This window comes from Ochotona curzoniae, unplaced genomic scaffold (assembly GCF_017591425.1).
Source record: "Ochotona curzoniae isolate NIBS_2020 unplaced genomic scaffold, NIBS_Ocur_1.0 scaffold_3223, whole genome shotgun sequence".
Taxonomy (NCBI): domain Eukaryota; kingdom Metazoa; phylum Chordata; class Mammalia; order Lagomorpha; family Ochotonidae; genus Ochotona; species Ochotona curzoniae.
The window spans coordinates 3,931,919-3,955,855 of NW_024467108.1; the positions used below are offsets into that span (position 1 = coordinate 3,931,919).

The 23,937-nt window shown below is 42.3% G+C and overlaps 1 protein-coding gene and 1 pseudogene across 5 annotated transcripts in view; one reads left to right on the forward strand and one right to left on the reverse strand.

Moving 5' to 3' along the window:
- C2CD3 (C2 domain containing 3 centriole elongation regulator) overlaps window positions 1-23,937 on the reverse strand; it is a 113,218-nt gene that overhangs the window by 18,461 nt on the left and 70,820 nt on the right. For 4 of the 5 annotated variants that reach the window (XM_040964293.1, XM_040964292.1, XM_040964294.1 and 1 more), the window contains exons 25-30: window positions 18,177-18,315; window positions 14,906-14,970; window positions 12,812-13,017; window positions 10,593-10,726; window positions 4,130-4,291; window positions 355-575 (exon numbers count right to left, since the gene is read on the reverse strand). In XM_040964293.1, the coding sequence (XP_040820227.1) occupies window positions 355-575; window positions 4,130-4,291; window positions 10,593-10,726; window positions 12,812-13,017; window positions 14,906-14,970; window positions 18,177-18,315 (927 nt within the window). The remainder of the gene's footprint in view (window positions 1-354; window positions 576-4,129; window positions 4,292-10,592; window positions 10,727-12,811; window positions 13,018-14,905; window positions 14,971-18,176; window positions 18,316-23,937) is intronic. The other variant, XM_040964296.1, reaches the window with a different exon arrangement.
- On the forward strand, window positions 4,983-6,493 carry LOC121145256 (annotated as a pseudogene).

Below are 23,937 nucleotides of genomic sequence, written 5' to 3' on the forward strand. Positions count from 1 at the left end.
TGAAGTGAGTTTAGAGGCTCAAGCTCCTATACCCTCCTTCACTGCTTTCCCAGGTCATCAGTAGGGACCTGGATCAGAAGTTGGGCAGCTAGGACACAAACTGGCACCCATATGGGATGCTGGTACGACAGGCGGAGGATTAATCTCCTGTGTCACTAGGCCAGTATATCTGCTGTCATACTACTACGTCTCTTTTGTCAAAAACAATATGGTTACAAAAAGGTAAAGGGAAGATGATGGAAACCATTGGTCTCTAGCTGTCATAGCGACGTGTCAGGGCAGACATTTCAATGCTTTCTGAACTGGCCTCTGGTGATCAGAACTCAACAAGAAAGACCCTACAGCCATCCATACCCGTGATCAAGGAGCTGACTTGTGACACCAGGTTACTGGATTTCTCCAGGAGGCACTTGCTCTCGGGATCTAGGCTGCCAGCTCCTGGCCCAATCGTGTCCCGGGGGCTCTCCTGGCCTTCCAGGATGGTGGCAGGAGTCTGAGGACTGAGGGGTAGGAATGGCTTGCTGAGCTTCTGGCTGAAATACCGCTGGATCTGATCTAGTTCATTCAGATTCTTCCTATAAACAACAAGGGGTGGGGGAAAAGACAAGAACGTCATTTACAGAGATGAAAAACATTTGTTGTTGCCTCCTGGACTTCCCACTGCCCGCGTCAGGGATATTAATGCCTCTCACCTGGTGTATTTACACTGTGCTGCCTCTTCCCAATTCATCAACTCACCCTTCAGTCCCGATTACAGTCCTATTGCTGGGGATGACTTTCCTTTTTTTCTGGCTAATGCGGTTTCCTTTTGAATGTCTAGCAAAAACGTAACCCTCTTGTAGGACATCTCAGTTCTCATTTCCTTACTGGAACTGACTAAGGCTCTGGTAGGAGCTAACATTGTCTTTAGTTACCTGAACTTTAAATAAGTGATCTTTTTCAAAAAGCTTCTAAATTGAGTTAGGGATCTCTTGCTTTGTGTCCCACAGTTCTTCCTATACTATCTATTTCCCCCTGATGGAATGTAAGCTCTGAATTCATTTCTTTAGGCTTACTACATCCAGAATAGGGCCTGGCACAAAGTAAGTGATGTTGAATGGAAAAATGGACATAAATAAAAGACAATTTAAAAAGTTCTCTGTTTAAAAACTTTATAGGGGAAGACTGATTCTTTCAATTTTCTGGTAAGAAACCACATCAGTTTTCCAGTTGTGCAGTATTTTATGCTTATGCTCTCAAAGACATTATCTTGTTAAATGCTCAGCCAACCAGATGAGAGCAGCAGTTATTTTACAGATACGGAGCTTGAAGTGCAGAGAATTTGTGTGATTTATCCAGGAGTAGTAGTAGTAATAGAAATAGAAGTAGAAGGAGTAGTATGTAGCATCTAGCTACTTAGGATGAGAATCCAAGAGCTCATACCTCCATGGAGAAAAGCAACTCCCTGCTCTACCTCTGTTCTAGTTAAGGTTGAATATGTTAAGATTGCAGCTCACAGTTCCCTAAAGTGTTGGGTTACATATCCTTTAAACTTTGGTACTTGCAGCATCTCTATCACACTTGTCACAAGACTTTCCTTAACTTTCTCATTACGTGTTGGCTCAGTTTCCCCAACTAGGCCATGGCATCTGGTTCCTGGCACAAACAGCACAACAGACACTAAGTATGTGTAAAATGAACTGAAAAGCCCATCCTTTTGTTAAAAACTATATGTATGGAGTCAAAATCAAAGAAAATGAGAGAACAAGGTTGATCCTGAATCCATCATAAGGCTTTATCCAATCACAGCAGTGCCTGCCAAACCACCTAGGTGTCTATTTTTTGGTGCATGCCGCATGGATAAACAGCAGCAGCAGAAACATGCAAATGAATGTAAACTCAGTGCAGGTTTAGCAAATGGGCAAGTGCACTTCTTGGACAGAGGTTTTGGGTGCAGAAACTCACTAGTACCAAGCTGTAAGTTTTTTCACCTGTAACACAGGTTTAGCAATACTTGCCCTAAAGTTTTCACGGGAGTGATTTAAATGAAGCACTGTTTAGGACTCTCTGAACCCAAGGAAGCAACGCAAATGCCCATGACTGTGGTCCATCCTTTCTTTGTAGAGGAAAGTGGTTTCCAAAGCTTAGTTATCGGACCAGGAGTAACAGAATATGTGAGAGCTCTCAGGTCCCATCCCAGGTCTGCTGAGTCAGCAAGCGGAGGGGTAGGTCCTAGCAGTCAGTGTCTCAGTGAGTCCCTTCTGTGATTCTGATACATACTGGCTTCGAAGAATCCCTGCTGTAGGGCAGTGGGTTTTAGCCTGGGATTGTGGTCCCAGAGGACATCTGGCAATGTCTGAAGGCATTTTTTGGTTGTCACAGCAGGAAGAGAGGTATAGTGGACTGACGAGATCCTGTAAACATCCTATGGTGCACTTGACCACATCTGCCCCTCCACAAACCTGTCTAGCCCAAATGTCAACAGAGAATTTGCTCTAGGACAGAAGAGAGCTTGTTTTCTTTCTTTTTCTTTTTGGCTTTATTCAGTGGGTTTCAAATATTTTAACAACCCAAGAAAGAATAGCCAAACTGACTTCTGTTTTTAAATAGCCTCTGTCTCCAGGACCTTATTATTCTGAAAATGCTACTTACTTCTCATGACATCAGTTTGGGCTGCTTTTCATAGCATTTGGCATTACTGCTCAATTCTTTTCATTTTGGCACAACAGTTTAAGACACAGTCTGGGAAATTGATATTCCATATTGCAGAACTGGTTCAAAATCCTGGCTGCTCTGTTTTGTTTTCTTTAATTAAAAAAAATTTTTTTTGGCTGTTCTATTTTTGATTCAACTCTCTGCTAAAGCTCCTGGTGATATGGGATAGATAATTCCCCAGGGAAATACTTTCCTTCACTTGGGACCTGGAATGTTATCATGTAACCACTCCCCTTTCTAGATTCCTGAGCAGCCTGGAGAAGGCAGGGCTCTCTCTTCCTATGGACTTGAAGGATATGGGGTAGATACCTATCTCTCCCATCTTTTCCTTTCCTGCTCCACTCTGTCCCTGAACAAGCCCCTCCTGAGTCTGTGAATTCCTCACTTTTTAAATAAACTTTTTCACTTTGTGAACTGTATTGGTACCTGTGCTTAAAATGCTTTTTTAGTAAGAGGCAAGAACCTAGAAAAGAAATATTAGGCCCAACCTAGTCCACAACACTGTGGAGGTAGCAAAAGATGGCCCAAGTACTTGGATTCCTGCCACCCATATGGGAAACCTGGATGGAGTTCCTGGTTTCTGGCACCAGTCTGGCCCAGTCCCAGGCACTTTGGCCAGTGGATGGGAAATCTTGCTCTCTGTCACTCTACCTTTTAAATAAACAAATAAAAAAAGTTTTTTGGCCATTTTTAACAAAATTTATTTACTTTTATTGGAAAGTCAGAATTACAGAGAGAAGGAGAGATAAAGATATTCCCTCCTCTGGTTCACTGCGTAAGTGGCCACAATAGCTGGAGCTAAGCCGATTTGAAGCCAAGAGCCAGGAGTTTTTCTTAGGTCTCCCACGTGGGTCCCAAGACTTTGGGTCATTCTCTACTGCCTTCCCAGGTCACAAGCAGGGAGCAAGAAGGGAAGTGGAACAGCTGGGATACGAACTGGCACTCATATGGGATTCCTGGCATGCAAGGCGAGGACTTTAGTCACTAGGCTACTGTGCCAGGCCTGGCTATGTTTCTTTTCTGAGTTTGTACTATAAAACTGAGACAGAGACAGGAAATGCTAAGGATGGATGCTGGCTGGGAAGTAGAGGTTGTGAGGATAAAGGCAGGAGTCAGACTTTGTTGACGGTGAAGCCTATTTTGAGATGGTATAGATGTCAGGGTTGTTACTCTTAAATTTTGGTAAAAACTGTAAAGTTTGTGTATTTGTAGGTGAGTCAGTGATGGAATTCCCTGAAGGAATGGAAGTCCCCCAGCTGAGACATATCCATCTGTGAAGAATTCTATGATATGCCAGGGTCCCACCTGATAATGAGATACACTGGAACCCTGTTAAACATTGGAGAATGGTGGAAGCTGATGAGCCAGCACTGCACATGGCCACCGCCCTCTTCTTGTGCTCCCCATGGCTTCCTGTGTCTTTCATCAGCCTCACCTGAGAGAAGTCAGGATGGAGGTATTGGAGGACAAGGGTGATGGGGTCATTGTGTCATCACTCGGCAAAGCTGCATCTCCCTGCTGCAGGGATTCATGAAATCGGCGGATGTTTTGCACGTGCTCTTCATGGCGTGACACCTGGCTTCTTGTGGGACCACTCCTGTCAAAAAAAAAGGATGGGTGGGTGGGCAGAATAAATAAAACTTAGCCAATGAAAAAACTTCCAATGTGACAGTAAGCAAACTGCTTTCCTGAAATGATACTGTATGCCTCTCCTTAATTCTACAGTTCTGGTTTCATCAATTCTTGATTGGACTAAAACTGTATCACAAATAATTGGCTTTAAATCTATCCTGCACATTATAGCCAAAGTGAGCTTTCTGAAACAGAGTAACTAGGAGAACAATATATGGAATTATCAGTATGTCAAGCCTTGTAAGAATTCAATATGTATTAATCTGTTTAATCATACATTTAGCGCTTTGGTATTTCGTTTTTACATACAGAACAAATATCAAACATCATAATCAAGAATGGATCCCAGAAATTTACTTCTGTAAAAAAAAAATTGGTGGCTTTACTGAGATATAATTCACTCATTTAAAGTGTACAGTTCATTGCTTTTTAAAAATATTCAGTTATTAAACTGCCAACACAATTAATTTCATTTTAATTATCTACAAATAAGCCTCACACTTGTTAGCAGTATTTTACCATTTCCTCCAAAGTGATTAGCCATAGGCAATCAGAGAAAACGTCAAAAAGTTAATGGAAACATAGAATTATTAGATAAAAATGAAAAATACAAACTTCATCAATATAGGCTCTACCACATCCAAAACTTGAAAGTGATGATAGCAGTTACTAAGTCCACTGCCACAGAACCGAGGGTCTGGGAATTCACCTCACTCAATGCAGTCTTTTACGTTACTGAAGAAAAGTGGGTGCTCTTTAAGATCTTTGAAGATTAAAAAGAAATCAGAAGGAGTGAAATCAAGATAGTGAGGTGGGTGCCCAATGACTTTCCATCAAAACTCCTGCAAAGCTACCCTTGTTCATCGGAGGAGGAATGAGCAGGAGCACTGCTGTTGCAGGAAGACTTCCCTGGGCATTTTCTGCTAACGTGTTAACGTCCTTAAAAATCCACCCCCCACTTTTAAACACAGGTTTTATCAGTTTTTATTGGAAAAGTAGATTCACAGAGAGAAGGAGAGACAAAGATGTTCTATCCACTGGTTCACTCCCTAAATGGCTGCAATGGCTGGAACTGGGACTATCCAAAGCCCGCAGCTTCTTTTGCATCTCCCACATGGATACAGGGTCCCACGTGTTTGGGCTATTCTCTGCTGCTTTCCCAGGCCACAAGCAGAGAGCTGGATCAAGAGCCCGTGTGGAGGCGGTGTGGAGCACTTGTCTCTGGTAGCTTGGAAAACTGTATCCTGGGAGGCTGTCATGGAACCTCCTCTGCTGCCAAGAGGGTTGACAGCTGGAAGCCCAGAGAGCAGCGACAGCAGCCGGGCGCCTTGAGCGACAGCGGCAAGCAGAACCACTGCAAGCGGGAATCTCGGTCTGCTCCAGAGGTGGAAGTGTTCACAGAGCAGAGAAACTCTGCAAGGCATACCCCTGCAAGGTCTCACTCCACGGAAAATTCCTGGCATCCCAGATCAAAGTCCAGGTCCAGATCTGAATCTATGTCTAGATCCAGAAGATCTCTAAGGCATTACACAAGGTCACAATCTTGGTCCTGTTCCCAAAGACAATCCTGTAGCAAGCCTTACAGTTGACATCACAAATGGCACAGCCACGGTCATTCTCCCATGTCTACTCCTAGGCGTCATGTTGGAAATCAGGCAATCCTGACCCCAACTCTTGTCTTACAGTATTTGGTTTGAGCTTGGACACCACAGAAAGAGACCTAGAGAAGTTTTTTCTAAATATGGTACTATTTCTGATGTTTCTATTGTGTATGATGCACAATCTAGGTGTTCCAGAGGATTTGCCTTTGTTTATTTTGGAAATGTAGATGATGCCAAGGAAGCTAAAGTGTGCCAATGGAATGGAGCCTGATGGGCATAGAATCAAAGTTGATTTCTCTGAAACAAAAAGACTACACTCTCCGACACCAGGAATTTACATGGGGAGACCTTCATATGGCAGTTCACGATGTCGGGATTATTACAACAGAGGGCATGACTGGGGTAATGATGATTGAAGCTAGTATAGCAGATCATATAGAGGAGGTGGATGGAGAGCTGCTCAAGACAGAGATCAGATATATAGAACACGGTGACCTTCTCCTTACTACAGTCATGGAGGTTCCAGATCTTGTTCCAGATCTCAATCCTATTCTCATCGCTGTTAAAGTTATGAAGATGAACACTCTGAAACCTGCCCTAGAGCTCGGATGATGTTTGTAGGCAATATTTTTATTGTCTCCTGTTTAAAAAGTGAACAGTGCCCAGTGGAGTTAGGTGACTCATACACCTTTTATGATGACTATTTTTGGTGGAGCTGAAATGCTGTTTTCATTCTGCATTCCTGTAGTTTGGTGCTTTGTTCAAAGTTGAGTGTTTTCAGAGAAGTATGTTTTGCATGCATTTTTTACAGTTTAAATTTTGACTGCTGAAGTTTCTATTGTACAAAACTTCATTTAAAAGGTTTTTCTACTTAATCCAGGGTATTCTGAAGATCGAAGCCTGTGTGTAAAATGCTACCAAATGGCAAAAAACAATAAAGTCTAGTTTTTATTTTTCTTTGCAACATTAGAGAGAGAGAGAGAGAGAGAGAGAGAGAGCGCTAGATCAGAAATGGAGCATCCAGGATAGGAATTGTTGCCCATATGGGATGCCAACACTTGGTAGTGGAGGATTAGCTAGTTGAGCCATTGCATTGGCTCCCTTAAAATCCTTTTTAAATGAGAAAATGTTGCCATCTTTCAAACCTACTGAAAGTCAACAGGTAAAATGCCTAGAGAATCTCCAAAACATTGTTCCATGACCTTTGTCTGGACTGACTTGCTTTTGCTTTGACTGATTTTTTGCCTTTTAGTAGTCATTGGCATGATTGTTTTATCTCCTATATTGCATTATTTTTTGAAGAAACATCTCAGGACCTGGATACTACTTGGCTAAAATTTCCCTTGAAAGCTCTGTTCTCATCTGCAGGTGATTCAGGAGCAACAGTGCCGAACTAACTTTCTAACTTTTAACTTTTCAATCAAAATTATGTAAGGGGTAAAATAATTAAAATGCTTATCATACTGGCTTTTTTTAAAGATTTATTTTTATTGCAAAGCAAGATATACAGAGAGGAGAGACAAAGAGGAAGATTTTCACTCCCCAAGGCAGGAGCTTGGAGCCTCTTCCAGATCTCCCATGTGGGTGCAGAGTCCCGAGGCCTTGGGCTATCCTTCACTGCTTTTCCAGGCCACAAGCAGGAAGCTGGATAGAAAGTGGGGCCACCGGATTAGAATCAGCACCCATTTGGATCCCAGTGCATTCAAGGTGAGGATTTAGCTGCTAGGCCACCATGCTGAGCCTGATACTGGCTATTGCTTCTGCTCCGAGTTGTTGGTTCTCGTTAATTAGGGCATGAACAACATTAATCTTTTCCTCTATTGATGTGGATGGTCTGCTCGATGTGGCTTTCATCTTTAATAACATCTTGCCTTTTTTTTCCCTCTCTAGTAGATATATATCTTATTCCTTAAAACATTTTATTTGAGAGGGAGAAGAGGGACACAGAGAAGACAAGATAGAGAAAGAGGGAGAAGAAGAGAGAGAGAGAGAAAGAGATAGACAAAGAGATCCTTCATCTGATGTTCTACTTGGTTTACTTGCTTACTGCCTGCAACAGCTGCAGTTGGGCCAGGCCAAAGCCAGGACCTAAGTGAGCGGAACTTAACTGAGGTTTCCCATGTGGGTGGCAAAAACACAAGGATGTGAGCCCTCACCTGTTACCTCCCAGAGTGTGCATTAGCAGGAAGTAGGAAATAGAAGCAGGGTTGGGACCAAAACCTAAGTGTTCCCATATGGGATGTGGGCATCCTAAGTGACATTCGAACCTCTGAGTGAAATGTCTTCCCCTTCTAGTATTCAGTAATTAGAAACTTTCTCTTGTTAAGGATGTTTGTATGCCCTGAATTGTCGAAAGAGTATTAGGATTAGCCTGTGCACTGCCACAAAGAGGCCAGTAAGAATTAACAGAGATGGTGTGGAACCTGTCGATTTGAAGGATGTCTGTTTGCTCAGACGTTCGTGAATCTCAATCATGTAATGTAGGTTTCAGACAATACATTTTGCACTTCTTATCTTTTAAGTATTTACTTTATTTGATGCTATTGGATTTGTTCATTTCTGGTATATAGATATATAATTGATTTTATATTCATGATATCTAAAACTTTTCTATTTAAATTTCTAATTTGATAAAAATGCATAAACTAAGTGAGTTTATGCATTTAGTGAGTTCTGACAGATGTATAATTTTATGGAAATAATAACCACAATAAAATCAACATATCAGCTTCAAAAATTGCTACTTGTCATTTGTAATTGTTTTCACATTCCCAATCTATTTATCTTGCCTTGTCCTTAGGTAACCATTGATCTGCTTCCTATCATATGTCATTATGCACTTTCTAGAAATTTATATCAATAGAATGGTACACAATATATTCTTTTCTGTATTTTCTCCTTTAGCATAATTATGTTGAAAATAATTTTATTTATCAGTAATTCATGAAAAAAATTAATAATATTTCAATGTATAAACATATCAAAATTTGATCATCCATCCACCTATTGATTGATGGGCCTCTGACCTGGTTGTAATTTTTGTGTATTAAAAGTAAAGCATGGGACCGGCAGCGTGGCCTAGTGGCTAAAGTCCTCGCCTTGAACATGCTGGGATGCCATATGGGCGCCAGTTCTAATCCCAGCAGCTCTACTTCCCATCCAGCTCCCTGCTTGTGGCCTGGGAAAGTAGTCGAGGACGGCCTAAAGCTTTGGGACCTTGCACCCATGTGGGATGCCCAGAAGAAGTTCCAGGATCCTGGCTTTGGACCAGTATAGCATCGGCCGTTGCGCTCACTTGGGGAGTGAACCATCAGACGGAAGATCTTCCTCTCTGTCTCTCCTCCTCTCTGTATATCTGACTTTCCAATAAATAAATCTTTAAAAAAAAAAAGTAAAGTACAAAGACCAAAATATTTAAAAACTGTTGCTTCAGGTATTACCCCGGTATGATGGGTAGTAACACCTTTCTCTTAAAGTTATTTTGAAAACTCAATCAGCCACTATGTATATACAGTGTACATCAAAATGAGTTATCTGTCTTCTCATTTGTTATGGATACTTCATAACAGCCTTGCAATAAGACACTATTTTCATTTAGCACATGAAAAAGCCAAGGTTCAGAGAACTGAAGCAATTAGCCTAAGCTCACAGCTAGCTTGTGAGTGGTAAAGCTAGTACAGAGCTCTAAAGTTGTCCACCCTCAGATCCCATCTCACCACCTTGCGCATGGAGCAAGGCAGGGTCAGAAAGAGCTGGTTGTATCTGGTGAAGCGGTTAGAAAGGCAATTACAGCCTTGCCTTGGAAGCAGGGCTAGATTAGAATATAATATGACATTCTGATGTGGTCCTTTTGCAGTGGTACCACAGGGACATTTTTAGCTGGACAAAAGGCAAATTGTTGAACTTTGAAAATTATTAAACAGTGACACTAAGGCACTGTTATCCTGCTGTTTCACTGACTAGCTACAGTCAAATTAACTTTATATAAAACAGATAACAAAGCAATTATCTAAGCTGATAGTATAGGAATTGGGAGAGCACAAAGCTCCCTTTGTACAGAGGCCAGAGGATCTCTTCATGTGGTGATGATGATGCAGCCTTGAGTAGTAGGGCAGCTCCCCAGTGACCTTCCTAGGATAAAGGGTGTTCTCAGTAACGACTGCTGTGGGAGTAGCTGCTGAGAGAAGCGTGTGGGAATGTGCTGCTGGGAGGAGATGCCAGAGGGTACTAGGGCCTACAGGGAGTGACAGGATGGAACATGTTCTAGCCCTGATACCCACATGGACACTCAAGGTCAGCTTCTGTAGAAGGATGGGTCAGGTGCTTTTTGTAAAACAACTTGGCACACAGTTTTTGGAGAGGACAGATAAGATATATTTTTCATATGGCTGATGACTGAGTATAGGGAAAAAGGCTAAAGATCTCTGAGGATAAAACAAAAGCATCTCTCACACTGTTCTTTCAATAGCAATAAAATTCTAAATCCTTTAAAAAACTTTGCTTTCAAAGGATCTTAAGGTTTCCAGAAGGTTGTGGTAGAAAATCAACAAACTTCTTCCTTGTGATCTCTAATTTCTTCCTCTAATAAAGGAGATTATAAATAAGCCAGTTTTCACACTGCTACCCTTTGACCCCATTTCTTGTCACCATCAAGAAATCACTCACCTCCCAGGATTGGAGAAATCAACTTCCTTTGAAGAGATGTGAGGAAGTTGGTCTGGGGTTGACCTTGCAATGCAGCTGGGGAGTGCAGTACGCATGTCAGAGCCAGGAAAGGAAAAGGGACTATATACTGGGATCTGTAGAGGCAAAAAGAAAACTGATATACTGGATATCAGCATTGTGGAACAAATTTGTAAAGTTTATGGCATATGTATAAATACAATTTCCTGAGCACCTTGCATGTGATGAGCACTGTGCTAGGCATATGACATGTATTTTCTCATTTACTATTCAATATTCTTGTGAGATAACTACCCTTGTTAATTACACTTTTTTATTTAAGAGGCTGATAAGACACATGGAGCGGGGAGGGAGGAGGAGAGAGTTTCCAACTTTACATGTTAGCAGTGCCCCAGACCAGGCTGGACCTGGGGCTAAGGCTGGGAACTCACTCCATGTCTCCCACATAAGTTGCAGAAGCTCACATGAGCCATCACTGCTGCCTCCTAGCAACTAAATTAGCAGGAAGGTGAGGACAGGACCACAGGTGTATTTAAACCCAGGCAATCTGATATAGGACATGGGCATCTTAACCAGAAGGCTAAATACCTTTTGATGATAAATACCAGATAGATTATCAGATTTTTAGCCGCTTTATTTATATATATATGTATTTTTTTTAAAGATTTATTTATTTTTATTTTTTTATTGGAAAGGCGGATATACAGAGAGGAGAGACAGAGAGGAAGATCTTCTGTCTGATGGCTCACTCCCCAAGTGAGCGCAATGGCCGATGCTATGCCAATCTGAAGCCAGGAGCCAGGAACCTCTTCTGGGTATCCCACACGGGTGCAGCGTCCCAAAGCTTTGGGCCATCCTGGACTGCTTTCCCAGGCCACAGGTAGGGAGCTGGATGGGAAGTGGAGCTGCTGGGATTAGAACTGGCACCCATATGGGATCCCGGGCGTGCAAGGCGAGGACCTCAACCACTATGCCATCGTGCCGGGCCCTGCTTTATTTATATTTATGCTCTTGTTTCTCCAGCCAGCTTGTGAACTGCTGGTTAGACATATTTTACATTTAGTTTATATGCAGGAATAATTTAGCTGTGATGTTTCCTATTTCATGAATATCAGAGTTGATCTGAAGAAACAATCTTCTTAAATAGGGACTACTGAACTCTTGATCATTTTGTCATAAATATATTCATTCAATACTCATTGATACTTAGTCGGTGCCAGATCCTGGGCCAAAAGCCTTCACTCTGATAAGAGCTCTTCTACATAGAATTGTGGGAAGCTTCTTTTTTTTTTCTTTTTAGAATTAATTTATTGAAAGAGTTGTCTAAACAACATATCTATTAATGTATTTATTTATTGAAGGATTATTTATTTCACTTGAAAACCAGCTTATAGAGAAGATTGAGAAGGAGAGGGAGAGAGAGAGCTCTTCTACCTGCTGGCTCACTCCCCAGATGGTCCAATGGCCAGAGTTGGCTCAGTCTGAAGCTAGCAGTCAGGAGCTTCTTCTGGGTCTCCCTATGGGTGCAGGGGCTCAAGTTCTTGAGCCATCCTCTGGTGCTTTCCTAGGCCATCAGCAGGAAGCTGAATTGAAAGTAGAGCAGCTGGACTTGAACCAGTGCCCAAATGGGATGGCAGGGCTGGGTCAGACTGAAGACAGGAGCCAGGAACTCCATCTGGTGTCCCACATGGGTGGGCAGTGATCCAAGAATTTCATCCACCATCTGCTGCCTCCCAAGATGTGCATTACTGGAAGCAGGACAGCTGGGATTCAAGCTGGCAATTTGATATGAGATGCTGGCGTTGCAAGCAGTGCCTTAATCTACTATACTTCAATGTCAACCCCTCTTATTATTCTTGAATGAAAGATAAATGACTTTAATGTAACAGAATTAAGGTTCAACTACTATTGTTGTAGACTTCACATGGCAACTTTTTTATTTCAAAAGATACATAATTTATGTATTATAAAATTCACTCCTTTACAGTATTTAATATTCACTTTTTAAAAATATATTTAGAGTGGGCACAACCATCTACTCTCATAATAGTTTAACCATTTTGTACATATCAGGAGATGGTTACGAGACACAAATATATGGCCTATTTCATAAACTGAAAGGTACCAAACACAATGGATCTTCTTGTAGGCTTTGCTGGGTACAAACCTTTCTGGTGAGTGTTGGGAATCAGGATACTTACCAGGGATCCTGTGGTCTCCACCCCACGTCTTGCTTGCCTTTCTTCTTTGAAGCGCGTCAAATTCTCCAAAGGTGAGATAGCAACCTTTATCTGGCCCTGGCAGTCGCCACTGAAGTCTGTGATGTTGTACCAGCCACAGATAAACTGGAAGCCAGACAGAAGTGGGGAGAGATCCACCGAGGCAAAGCCAATCACCCTCTCTTCATCTGTGGGGGAAGAGGAGTGGGATGGTGTGGCTGGGCCTGGCAGGCTGTCAGAAGCTGGCTCGGGAGGCTGAGGCAGTTGGGGGGTTCCCAAGCCATCACCAAAGACAGAAAATAAGAGCATCAGAGACTGGCTTCAGAGCCTGCTTTCATTTTCTGTGTCACATTTGTGTGACAGAGGAGAAGAGGATGAAGTTAGGGGAGAGAGAGGACACTATACACTGAGAGCCAGAGCCACGAGAGAGTGGTCCTAGGATTTTCTTAACCTTTACTCACAGGATCTTACAGGAGCCTCTAGGGATCCTGGAATGTGGGGTATATGTTTGTCTATACCTAACAGCTTTAGTACAATGTCTGAAAAATAGCTTGATTTACTAGCAACAGTTGTGTATCATACTTCAGGTGCTATCCTTCTAATTTTATGAATAAAGTTAAGGAAAGGTAAGAGGAAAGAGGTAAAGTGATTCACTTAGGTTATAGAGCAAGTCATAATTTGACTTTAGGTCTGCATAAGACCAAAGCTTATTCTTTCTGTCCTGCTAAAGCAGGTGCTGAACTGAGGTGAGCCTTGGTCTGCTTGACAACCTCTGTACGATTTCAGAGAGAGAAGGAAGGCAAAGGGGAAGGGCACAGTCCAGCTAAACACCAAAGGCTTTCCTGTGTAGAGTCAGAGGAAATGGATTTGTGATAAGCTATTGCAGCATTTATGAAGCTGGGGAATGGTGAGGGCCCTAAGTGAATGCAAGGTTGCAGCACAGAAGTAGTCATCAAAACAAGACTCACAGCAGCCCTTGCAAACAGGAGGCACAGGGGGAGAGAAAGGGAAGTTGATTTGTCCATCTTCAGCAGGCTTTGGGGGTTAGAACTGAAGCTTACCACTGGCAAACCAAAAACTGACTCTGAAGACAACTGAGAACAGCTGGAGGTTTGCAAACCAGGCCCTAGCAGGCATCACAAAGAGGCTGAGATGGCTGGATGCTCTCACCACCTCATTTCCCAAGTCACCTGCGCTTACCAGCATGCACAAGTACAATGAAGGCTAGACAATCAGTGAGAAATGGATTTAGAAATGGACTCAAATTCTGGTTATAAATTAACAGCTAACACAGACTTAATCAAGTCACTAAATTTTCTTGGGTTTCAGCTTTTATGTCCATAAAATTGGAATGATTATATTTCCTACCTTGCCAGGTTATACATGTGTGTCTTGGCACATGATTAGTTACTACTATTAAAAATGGATATGGTGTCAGGTTCTCATTTAATTCTCTCCAAATCCTAGATACTATTATTCTAGGTATAGATATGGGAGCTGAAGTAGAGAAGTTAAGCTGCTCATTCAAGGTTGTAATGTACCAATATGGGGCAGAAAGGTGCTTGAAGCAAGTGTCTGGTTTCAGAGTCAGGGCTCTTTTCACTGCTGTCAGGTCTCTTCAGAAATGCGAGCTGACTAACATGAAGGCCAAGCACCCCATGTCTTGGGGGATATTCTTAAAACAAGGGAGGATAAGCTGTCAGATTTCCCTTTTGTGTTCCTGCCTGAAGTTGCCCAGGTCTTGGTTCATGAGCCAAAGTAACAAGGTAGAACTTTGTATGAGGTGGGGAGAAACCCTGGTGTTGTACACATTATGACCACTGACAGACACATTGGGAAAGATGCAATGTACTTGGGTTGCTATACTAAACAGAAAATGACACTGATTTAACTGTTTAAGTATTCAAATTCAATAGGAGATCATGTGGCATTCTATGGGACTAGCCTCTACCACATACCAGCATTCCCAGCACAGCAGTGCAACTACCTCACTTGGCTAAAAAAAAAAAAGCAAACTTGAGAGCATGTATGCTTATTTTAACAACCAGCTAGACATACACAGAGCAGAGTTCCTACCTCCTTTATGCCAAACTTTGAAGACCAGAGTTTGCTGTGGGTCCAGAAGAAGCTCTTTTGACAGCCTATTGAGGAAAACAACCACCATACATCACTGGTGAAGGAATCTTCTGCACAATGAGACAGATTTTAAGAACGCTTTATAGTCTGCCAATAGTATTTAATCTTTTTTTTTATAAAGACCTCGATTTTTTTTTATTGGAAAAGCAGATTTACAGAGAGAAGGAGAGACAGAAAGAAAGATCTTTGGTTCTGCTGGTTCATTCCCCAAATGGCTGCAATAGGAGCCAGGAGCTTCTTTTGGGTCTCCCTCGTGGTTGCATGGTCCGGAGGCTTTGGTTCATCGTCCACTGCTTTCCCAGGCTACAAGCAGGGAGCTGGATGGGAAATGGAGCAACTGAAACAACTTGGTGGCTACATGGGATCCTAGCACATGCAGGGTGAGAATTTAGCTGCTAAGTCACTGTGCTGGGTTCAATACTATTTCATCTTTATGGTCACGTTCTAGGGGATGGAAGTTAAGAAGGGGCAAGTAATTTGCTAAAAATTGAAAACAGGTCCCCCTGTTGTAGTGCTCCCCAAGAACCTCACCCTCTAAAGTAGCTACCATATTCAGCCTATTTCTCTAAGACAGGGAGGGAATAGGGGAAGTGGAGATCCTTAACATATAATGAATGGCTTTATTGGAATGGTTCTTGATTAGAGTAGCAGAATGGTGAGAAGGGAAGAGAGGTATCAGAAGATTCACTGGCCCTACCTTGGGCCAAACACATTTAACCCACCACGTGAGCATTGTTACTCCCAAGTTACAGATGACAACTCTGGCTAACAGAGGAAAAGTAATGTGTCTAAGATCACGTAACAGTGAGTGGCAAGGCTGGGATTTGGACCCTGGTTTTTCCTGACTCCAGTGTTGAAACATGCGGAGGGCAAAGCAACAAAATAATAAAGTGCCCCAAACTCATACTAGTTAGAGAAGATGAAACAGAAATCACTGAACACCTCTAAAATACCACCTATTAAGTGAATTAGCTTTATAGTACAACAAAGCTCTGGAAAGTTCCAAATTAGGCATTACTGCTCTAGGTAGTGAGGATGGATGGAAACCAAAAGCCTTAATTTCATCCTCCCACATCATCTGCGAACTGAAGAGCACCTAGCCTTCAGACAGGCAGGCAGTGTGCTCCAGTGAAATAATTTTGGTGTCAGAGACTGACACTCCAGCTGGCAGTTAAAAGACAACTTTGAATCCTGGCTACTATTATCTCCAAGTGACTCTTGGAACCCTGTGAGGATACTTCAATGAATTCACAGAAAAATGGAATTCAAAGACAAGTTCATTTGGCATAAAACATTTTGAAATCCTTGTATAATGTTTTTCATCATATACATTTTTCATGAATTTTTAAAAACACTATCACCCTTGGGATTTAGATAGGATATTATGTTCCTATAAACTGCAAGAAAGAGCAAATCAATAAATTTTGTGATAAAGGAAGTGTAAACGGTACTACTGCTCAGTTTTTTTTTCTGTCCCCACTTTGAATAACCAATAGACGATATAACTATCATCCCCTCAACTGTAAAGAGAAGGGATAAGATTAGGAGCCTGCTAACAGCCCTTCACTAAATTTGTTTTGTCATTATGTCAGGTTGTGAATGAGCAAATCACCTACACTCTAGAGGCTCAATCGTTTCCTGCCTTTGGGGACACAGTTAACATTTTAGATAAAGTACCCTGGCCACTATGGTCATAATTTCTGGAATTTCTGCTACCTCACCAGAGAAAGAACTAAGTTTTTGTTGCAGCTATAGCTCCTGACACAGGCCTGCTTCTTAAATTGTAAACACTAAACATTTCAGTAACTGTTGAGATTCAAGTACAAGTACAGGCAAGTAGTAGATCAGACAGCACATAATATAGCTAGTGTTGGCAGACAGGAAGGTGATGCAGTGTGACGGTAGTAGTAATTAGTATTAGGACTCATTCGTAACAGAAGAAAGGAGGTGCAGATGTAAACCCTGTACCCCAGGTTTCAGCCTCCTGTGTTAGCGCACAGCCTCTGAGAAGTACCACAACATGACTGACAGAACTCACTCTCTTATTTCGGAACCTTCCACAGGAAATCTATCACTGGCGGTAAACCTACTATATACTGTGAGGTAATTCTCCCAACTGTGTCTAATTCGGACATCACAGCAATCCTTTAAAAATCACCCCAGCTTTACATATGAGAACTTCGAGACCCAGAGATATTATACAGCTTACACAGATGGTGAACGACAGATACAGGGATGGAGGTCAGTTTTCTCTGGGTTTCAAAGCCCAGGCTATGAAATGCACAAGTTGCTGGTACAAAACCAAGAAGGGGGTAATCCACAGCCTTTCTTGAGATGAGTTTCCTTTGCCTGGCACATCCTTCCCTCTCATGTACCTGGGTAACTCATATGCCTTCTTCAATATTAAGCTGAAGTGTCATATTTACGAATCCTTCCCTTTATCCTAAATAATCTTTTTCTTTGAGTTTTCTACCTGGATCTTCTGCAATTTTCTTTGCACACTTAACTGTAATTTTTAATTTGTATTTCTTCTTAGGTAGACCATGATCTGTTCAATAGCACAGAATATCTTGATTAAATTTAATTTCTAATGCCTAGAACAGAACTGTACATCTAAGAGGCCCTCCCTGAATAATTTTTCAATTGAATTGAACAGGGTTAAAAACACAACAGTAAAACAAACAAGGTCTGAGGCAGTGGCCTATGGCTAAAGTCCTCGCTTTGTGTGTGCTGGGATCCCATATGGGCACCGGTTCTAATCCTGGCTTCCCTGCTTCCCACTCAGTTCCCTGCCTGTGGCCTGGAAAAGCATTCCAGGGCGGCCCAAAGCCTTGGGACCCTGCACATGTGTGGGAGACTTGGAAGAGGCTCCAGGTTCCTGGCTTCAGATTGGTGCAGCTCTGGTGTTGCGGCCACTTGGGGAGTAATTCATTGGATGGAAGATCCTCCTCTCTCTCCTCCTCTTTCTCTCTCTATATATCTGACTTTACAATAAAAATCAAATTAAAAAAAAAAACCCAACAAAACAAACAAAACACTATAACAACATCTTAAAACCATTAGCTGTGAATTCACAAACTCTAGAACTAAATAACTGAATAAGAATTTTCCAGGTCTGTTCGAACATGGTTGTGTCTGTTATATTCCTTGCTGTTTGGATGAAAGAAAAACTAGATTCAGGAAGGCTGAAGAAGCATCAGAAAATACAAACCTTGATTGCTGTTGAAAGTTCCAGATAGGGGAATCTGTGTTTCCAACCACATGGGTGTATATAGGTGATGGCTCATCAGCTGTTGCAAACGATACACAACAACTGGGTATTGGCACTTTCCTCTCTGTTAGCGGGCTCCCTGAAATAGAACATAGTAGGAGTGACTGAACTTCAGGGTATCAACACAAAGAGATAAACAAACAAAAATGCACTAGAAGAAGTTACTGATTAATAGCCATAGGAGTACCCACATGACACTGGTTCTAGTCTTGACTGTTCCACTACCAATCCAACTCCCTGCACATGCACCTGGGAAAGCAGCAGAGGATGACTCAGGTGCTTGGCCACCTATACTTCCTTGGTAGGCTATCCTGTGTGCACAATTAGTTTATCTGCAACCCCATATTTTTTACTCAGTGGTATAGGAACAATGTAATGATAGGTATCTATCTCATAGGATTCTTATAAGTATTGAATGAGTTAATATTTGTGAAGTTCTTAGAACAGCATCTGGCATATAGTAAATCAAATTTTGTTACCTACTGTTAGTATCGATTTCTAATCATTACAACATCTCAGTAGGTACAAGTATAGCATGTCCCATTTCACAGTTGGAGAAGCTGTGTCCTAGATAATCCTCACCTAAGCTCATGCACAATGTATGATGTATGCACACTTCTAAGCCCAGGCCTCTGTAGTTGTCCTAGCTTTCGTCTCTCAATCCAGCATTTTCCATCATCCCACAAGTTGCAAGGAAGGGGGAGAAGTGGTTTCTTGTTGGGGAATATTTATGAACTGGGCCTTGGAAACACAGTTCTTGGAAAACTTTATAGCTAGCTATAGGGAATAGCTCCAACAGAGACCCCAAAGCTCAAGAAGTTGGAAACAAAGTCAATGGAAGGGCTAGGGGAGTGGATTCTAGGCTAGACTCTGCCTCTTGCCTTGCCTGCTTGCAGTGTACACTGGCAGAGGACAGCAACAGCTGGTCATCGCAGTTCTAAGAGACACCAGCCAGAAAGGAACAATTGTTTGTCCAAGGTCAGTGATTTAGTGTGACATACTGAGCATGTCAATTCATTCTGGCTCTCCTCTGAGCATCAGTTTTCTCATTTGAAACACATGCTCTTAAGATACTTCTCACCATCAAATTCTAATTCAATATGTGTAGCAATACCACTCAGCCTTCCTTTTTATTTTGTACGACAATTGCTTCCTACTCTATCTTGAATAGAAATGTTTCTTTCATCCTAACAGCAGGTGGTAAAGAAATGGGCTTGGCAAAGCAGGTCTATCAGGTTTCCCCGGCTCTCTCTGGCTTGTTTACATTTCTGGAAAAGGTCATGGTCTGAAACACTTTTGGAACTACACCAGAAGAAAGCATCATATCTCCAACAGAGTTGGGACTCAACACTCAGAGCAGTTAAAAAGACCAGGGGAATCAATTTTATCAATTTTGTGTTTTCACTCAATTTGCTAGGTTATGTATATATGTAAAACTACTTTCCATATATATATATACATATATGCATCAAGAATGGCATAATTGTTTCAATGAGATGAAAACAATTTCTCATATTTGGGTAACAGTTCATGGCTTTTTTTCCCCCCCACAAATTAAGCTTGGACTGATAACATCTCTGAAAACCGCATAAACAGGCCTCTTGCTTTACAAATAAGGCAACCAAGGGAACTAAGAGTGGCTTGCTTTTTGCACACAGGGTTGACTGGCATTTGGAACAATCTGGACTCTTATTCAGGGGTTTTTCCACTGTACTAGTTCTAAGTAACTCCATGTGCTTAAGAAAAGAACTCCCCCTCCTCACCCACCGGCTTGGAAGGAAACTTTCCCTCAAGCAATGCCTAATTGTGTGCTTTAAATAAAAATTTAATCCAGTTCTGATAAGCTAAAACTAACTGGCATCTCCTATGCATCCCATAAGCACCAGAAGAGTGATATTTGGTTTTTGATCCAAGGGACATAGGTAAGTACAGAGGGGTGTCGAAAGCCAGAAGGACCCCTAACTCTCCCTGCCTGGGTGGGTTAAAAAGCACAATAAGAAGGTGATGATGCTCATTCTCACATAATTAACTGTATTACTTCAAATCTCTTTCTCTCTCTTCCTTAGTTGCCTATTTATAAAATAGGGCTAGTCACCTCTGTGGATTAAGTGCACAAATCTTAGGGATACTGAAGCTGATTTTTAAAAAAGATTCATTTATCTGAATGTATTACAGAGGAAGAGGGAGAAACAGAGAGAGAGGGAGAAAGAGATTCTTCATCTGCTGGTTCACTCTCCAGGTGGCTGAATACCTAGTTCTGGGCCAGGCCATAGCCAGAACCGACATTCGGATGTCCCATGGAAGTACAGGGGCCCAAGAATTTGGGCAATCCTCTACTGCTTTTCCAGGTGCACATGCAGGGAGCTGGATTGGAAGTAGAACATCCAGGATTAGAACCAGTGCCATGTGGGATACTGGCATTGCAAATGACAGCTTTCACCTACTATGCCACAGCCCCAGCCCTGAAGGTGATTCTTAAAGGATGGCTCCTCCCCAAATTTTTTTCTTTCTCTCTTTTTAAAGATTTATTTTTATTAGAAAGTCAGATACACAGAGGAGACAGAGATCAAGATCTTCTGTCTGTTGATTCACTCCCCAAGCAGCTGCAAAGGCCGGAGCTGAGCCGATCTGAACCCAGGAGCCAGAAGCCTCCTCTGGACCTCCCACGTGGGTGTAGAATCCCAAGGCTTTGGGCCATCCTCTACTGCTTCCCCAGGAGACAAGCAAGGAGCTGGATGGGAAGTGGTGCCCATATGGGATCCTGGCATGTTTAAGGTGAGGACTTTAGCCACTGGGTTACCATGCTGGGCCCACCCCAGAACTTTTTCTAATGAAAATATCCAAGAGGCTGTTTTATTTTCAGAACCAGAACGATAGTGAAGACCACAGCATTTTAAAGCTGCTTCAGATTTAAGCCTTGGTGCGGACAGTTTCTACCTCAGGGTGGTTTGTGAACCTTCTACCAGAAGTTTTATATTTCCTTCCTCCTGGAAGACTTCCAAAACACCACAGGGATGGACATACTGCAAACAGTTGAAGGCAGGATTACGGAAAGAAGCCACCGTGGACATCAATGAAACATCTACTTTTTTTTTTTTTTTGCAAAAAGCTTTAGAAGTTGTAGTTGACTCACACAGGGTGGAGTGTGCTGCTCTTGGTTTCCTCTCAGGACAGCTGAAGAGGCACTGAGAGATGACTCTGCATGAGCATCACATCTTATAGTTGAGGAAAAGGGAAATAAATGGGCTTGCTCAATGTCCAAATCAAGTTAATGGCTCAACTAAGGCCAGAACCCAGTCTTCTGAGTCCATTCCAGAACTCTCTGTAGTTTTAAAGACTTACACAACCTTCAATCCACTGGTTCACTCCCCAGATGGCTGCAACGCCTGTGCCAGACTAAAGCCTGGAGCTGTGCCGGGTCTCCCACATGGCACTTAGACCATCTTCTGCAGCTTTCCCAGGTACATTAATAGGGAGTTGGGTTGGAAGCGGAGCAGCTGGGTCTTGAATCAGTATCCCCAAGAGATGCTAGTGTCACAGGCGGCAGTTTAACCTGATGTAACACAATGCCAGCCCCAGAACTCTTTATGTCTTTATTTGGAAGGCACATTTCAGAGAGGACAGGCAAGTCTGTATTCCTAAGGCTCCACCCAGTGCCCGACTAACACATAAAGGTTTATGAGGAAAGACTGTAGGGACTTGCTCACTACTGCATGGGTGAATATCAGCATATAATAGAGCCCTTTGTAAGACACACATCCATACTGATGGCTTCCTTCACCTGGCTATACAAAAAGAGGCCAAAGAGCCAGTGATTTGCCAGTTTGGAACACCAGTCTGTCAGAGATGTGAATGATGTTTATGGCTCAGTGTTCACCTGATAGGAGGACACGGTGTCTGCTTAGTTGCACTGTAAGGAGAATGTACTGGGATAGAGAAATAAACAGCGCACAAGCTGTCTCCACAGAGCAACCAGCCTGAAAGAGAGTCCAGGGAGCAGATCTTTTTAGTACAGTAACACGAAGCAGCAAGCCTGCAAGAGGGTGCTGGGGATAGGGGAAGGGTTTTTTACTCATTTCTAAAGGCTTCAATGTGTTGACATCACTTTAGTCTACTCTGAGGAGCAGCAAGTTTGCTGAATAAGAGAGAAGGTAGTCGAGATAGAGGAAATGGCCTAGTCAAAGGCTTGGTGGTCAGAACAAAATAGGGCACTGCCACAAAAGGAGTTGTAGACTGTGAGTAACAACTGGTGATAAATGAGGCAGGTGAAAGGGTTGACTGTAAAGCTGACTGTACTGGAAGTCTGGAATCTCCAAAGAAACACCTGCATCCTGTTACGAGCAAAGCTCCTGTTTTCTGAAAGACCAGGAGGCAGGAGGAGATAGGGAGAATCTTGGAATTTTTGGATTCATGGGAAAGACAGCTACCTTTGAGGCATGCTGTTTTATTACTGTCTGCATTGAAGTGATCTGATCAGGACCCCCAACCTATACATTGTAAATTCCTATCACATACTTTCTGTTTTGTGTCACTGTTAGTTCCTAATCATGTACTTGCTCACTGTCACATAGCTTTTGATTCCCTTAGTATAAAAACCCCACGATTATTTCATTTAGGGCGCTTCTTGCTTATGGCAAGAGATTGCCCCTTGGACTAGAAATCGAGATCATCTTACTCGCCTTGGAGTCTCGCTCGGATTCACTGAACTCTGACAGCAGGATAGACACATTAGGCCAGATGGGCAGCACCTTGCCTGCTGTTACCAAGCCTGCAAGTGATATGAAATCAACAAAGTATTTTGGACAGTGGAGAGACAGGGTTGGATTTGCTGACCGTGGCAGAACAAAAAATATTTTGGAGGAACACTGGCTGGAGGCAGTAACCACTGGGAAGGCTGTGACATTAATCCAAGTTCTGAGGCCTGAACAAATAAGGTTAAGATGACAATGGAGGGGTGACAAAAACATTCCAAGAGAATATCAGAGAAAATGCTGCCGCAGCTGTATTTGCACAAAACCATTTAATTTGTTATTGGCTCTAAATACCCACGCTTTACCCTGTTTTATTAAATTCCCCATTCTGGAAGATGGCCTGAATACTTGCTTCCCTGCTACCCATGTGGAAATCAAGGAAGGAGTTTCTGGCTCTTGGTACAGGTGTGGCCCAGACATCCATCATAGCCATTTGGGGACAGAATCAGCAGATGGAAGACTCCTTCCCCTGACCGTCTTCCTCTCTGTCTCTCTCCTATCACTTTGCTTTTCAAATAAATAAATTGATTTTTTCTAAAGATTCATTTTTTTTTCCTTGGAAAGGCAGATATAAACAGGAGGAGATACAAAGACAAAGATTTTCCATCTGCTGGCTCATTTCCTAAGTGGTTGCTATGGTGGGAAGCTTCAGGAGCCAGGAGCTTCTTTCCAGTCTCCTGAAAGACATAAACTATTATGTCACTTGGAACTGGCCTGGCCAAGATTTACTCCTTTCTGAATATGCTATCACTCCTACACAGGAACTATATGTTCAATGCACACCCACTCTGAGCTTGACTGGTAAAAACAGAATGGAGGCGGAATTAACTTCTTGTACCATAGTCAGGATGGTATGGAGGGAAGAGCATGGTTTTCAATACAGATATAGCTGGATTTATATTCTAGCTTTGCAAGGTTTATTAACTGTTAATTCTGGTCACTTCATGTTT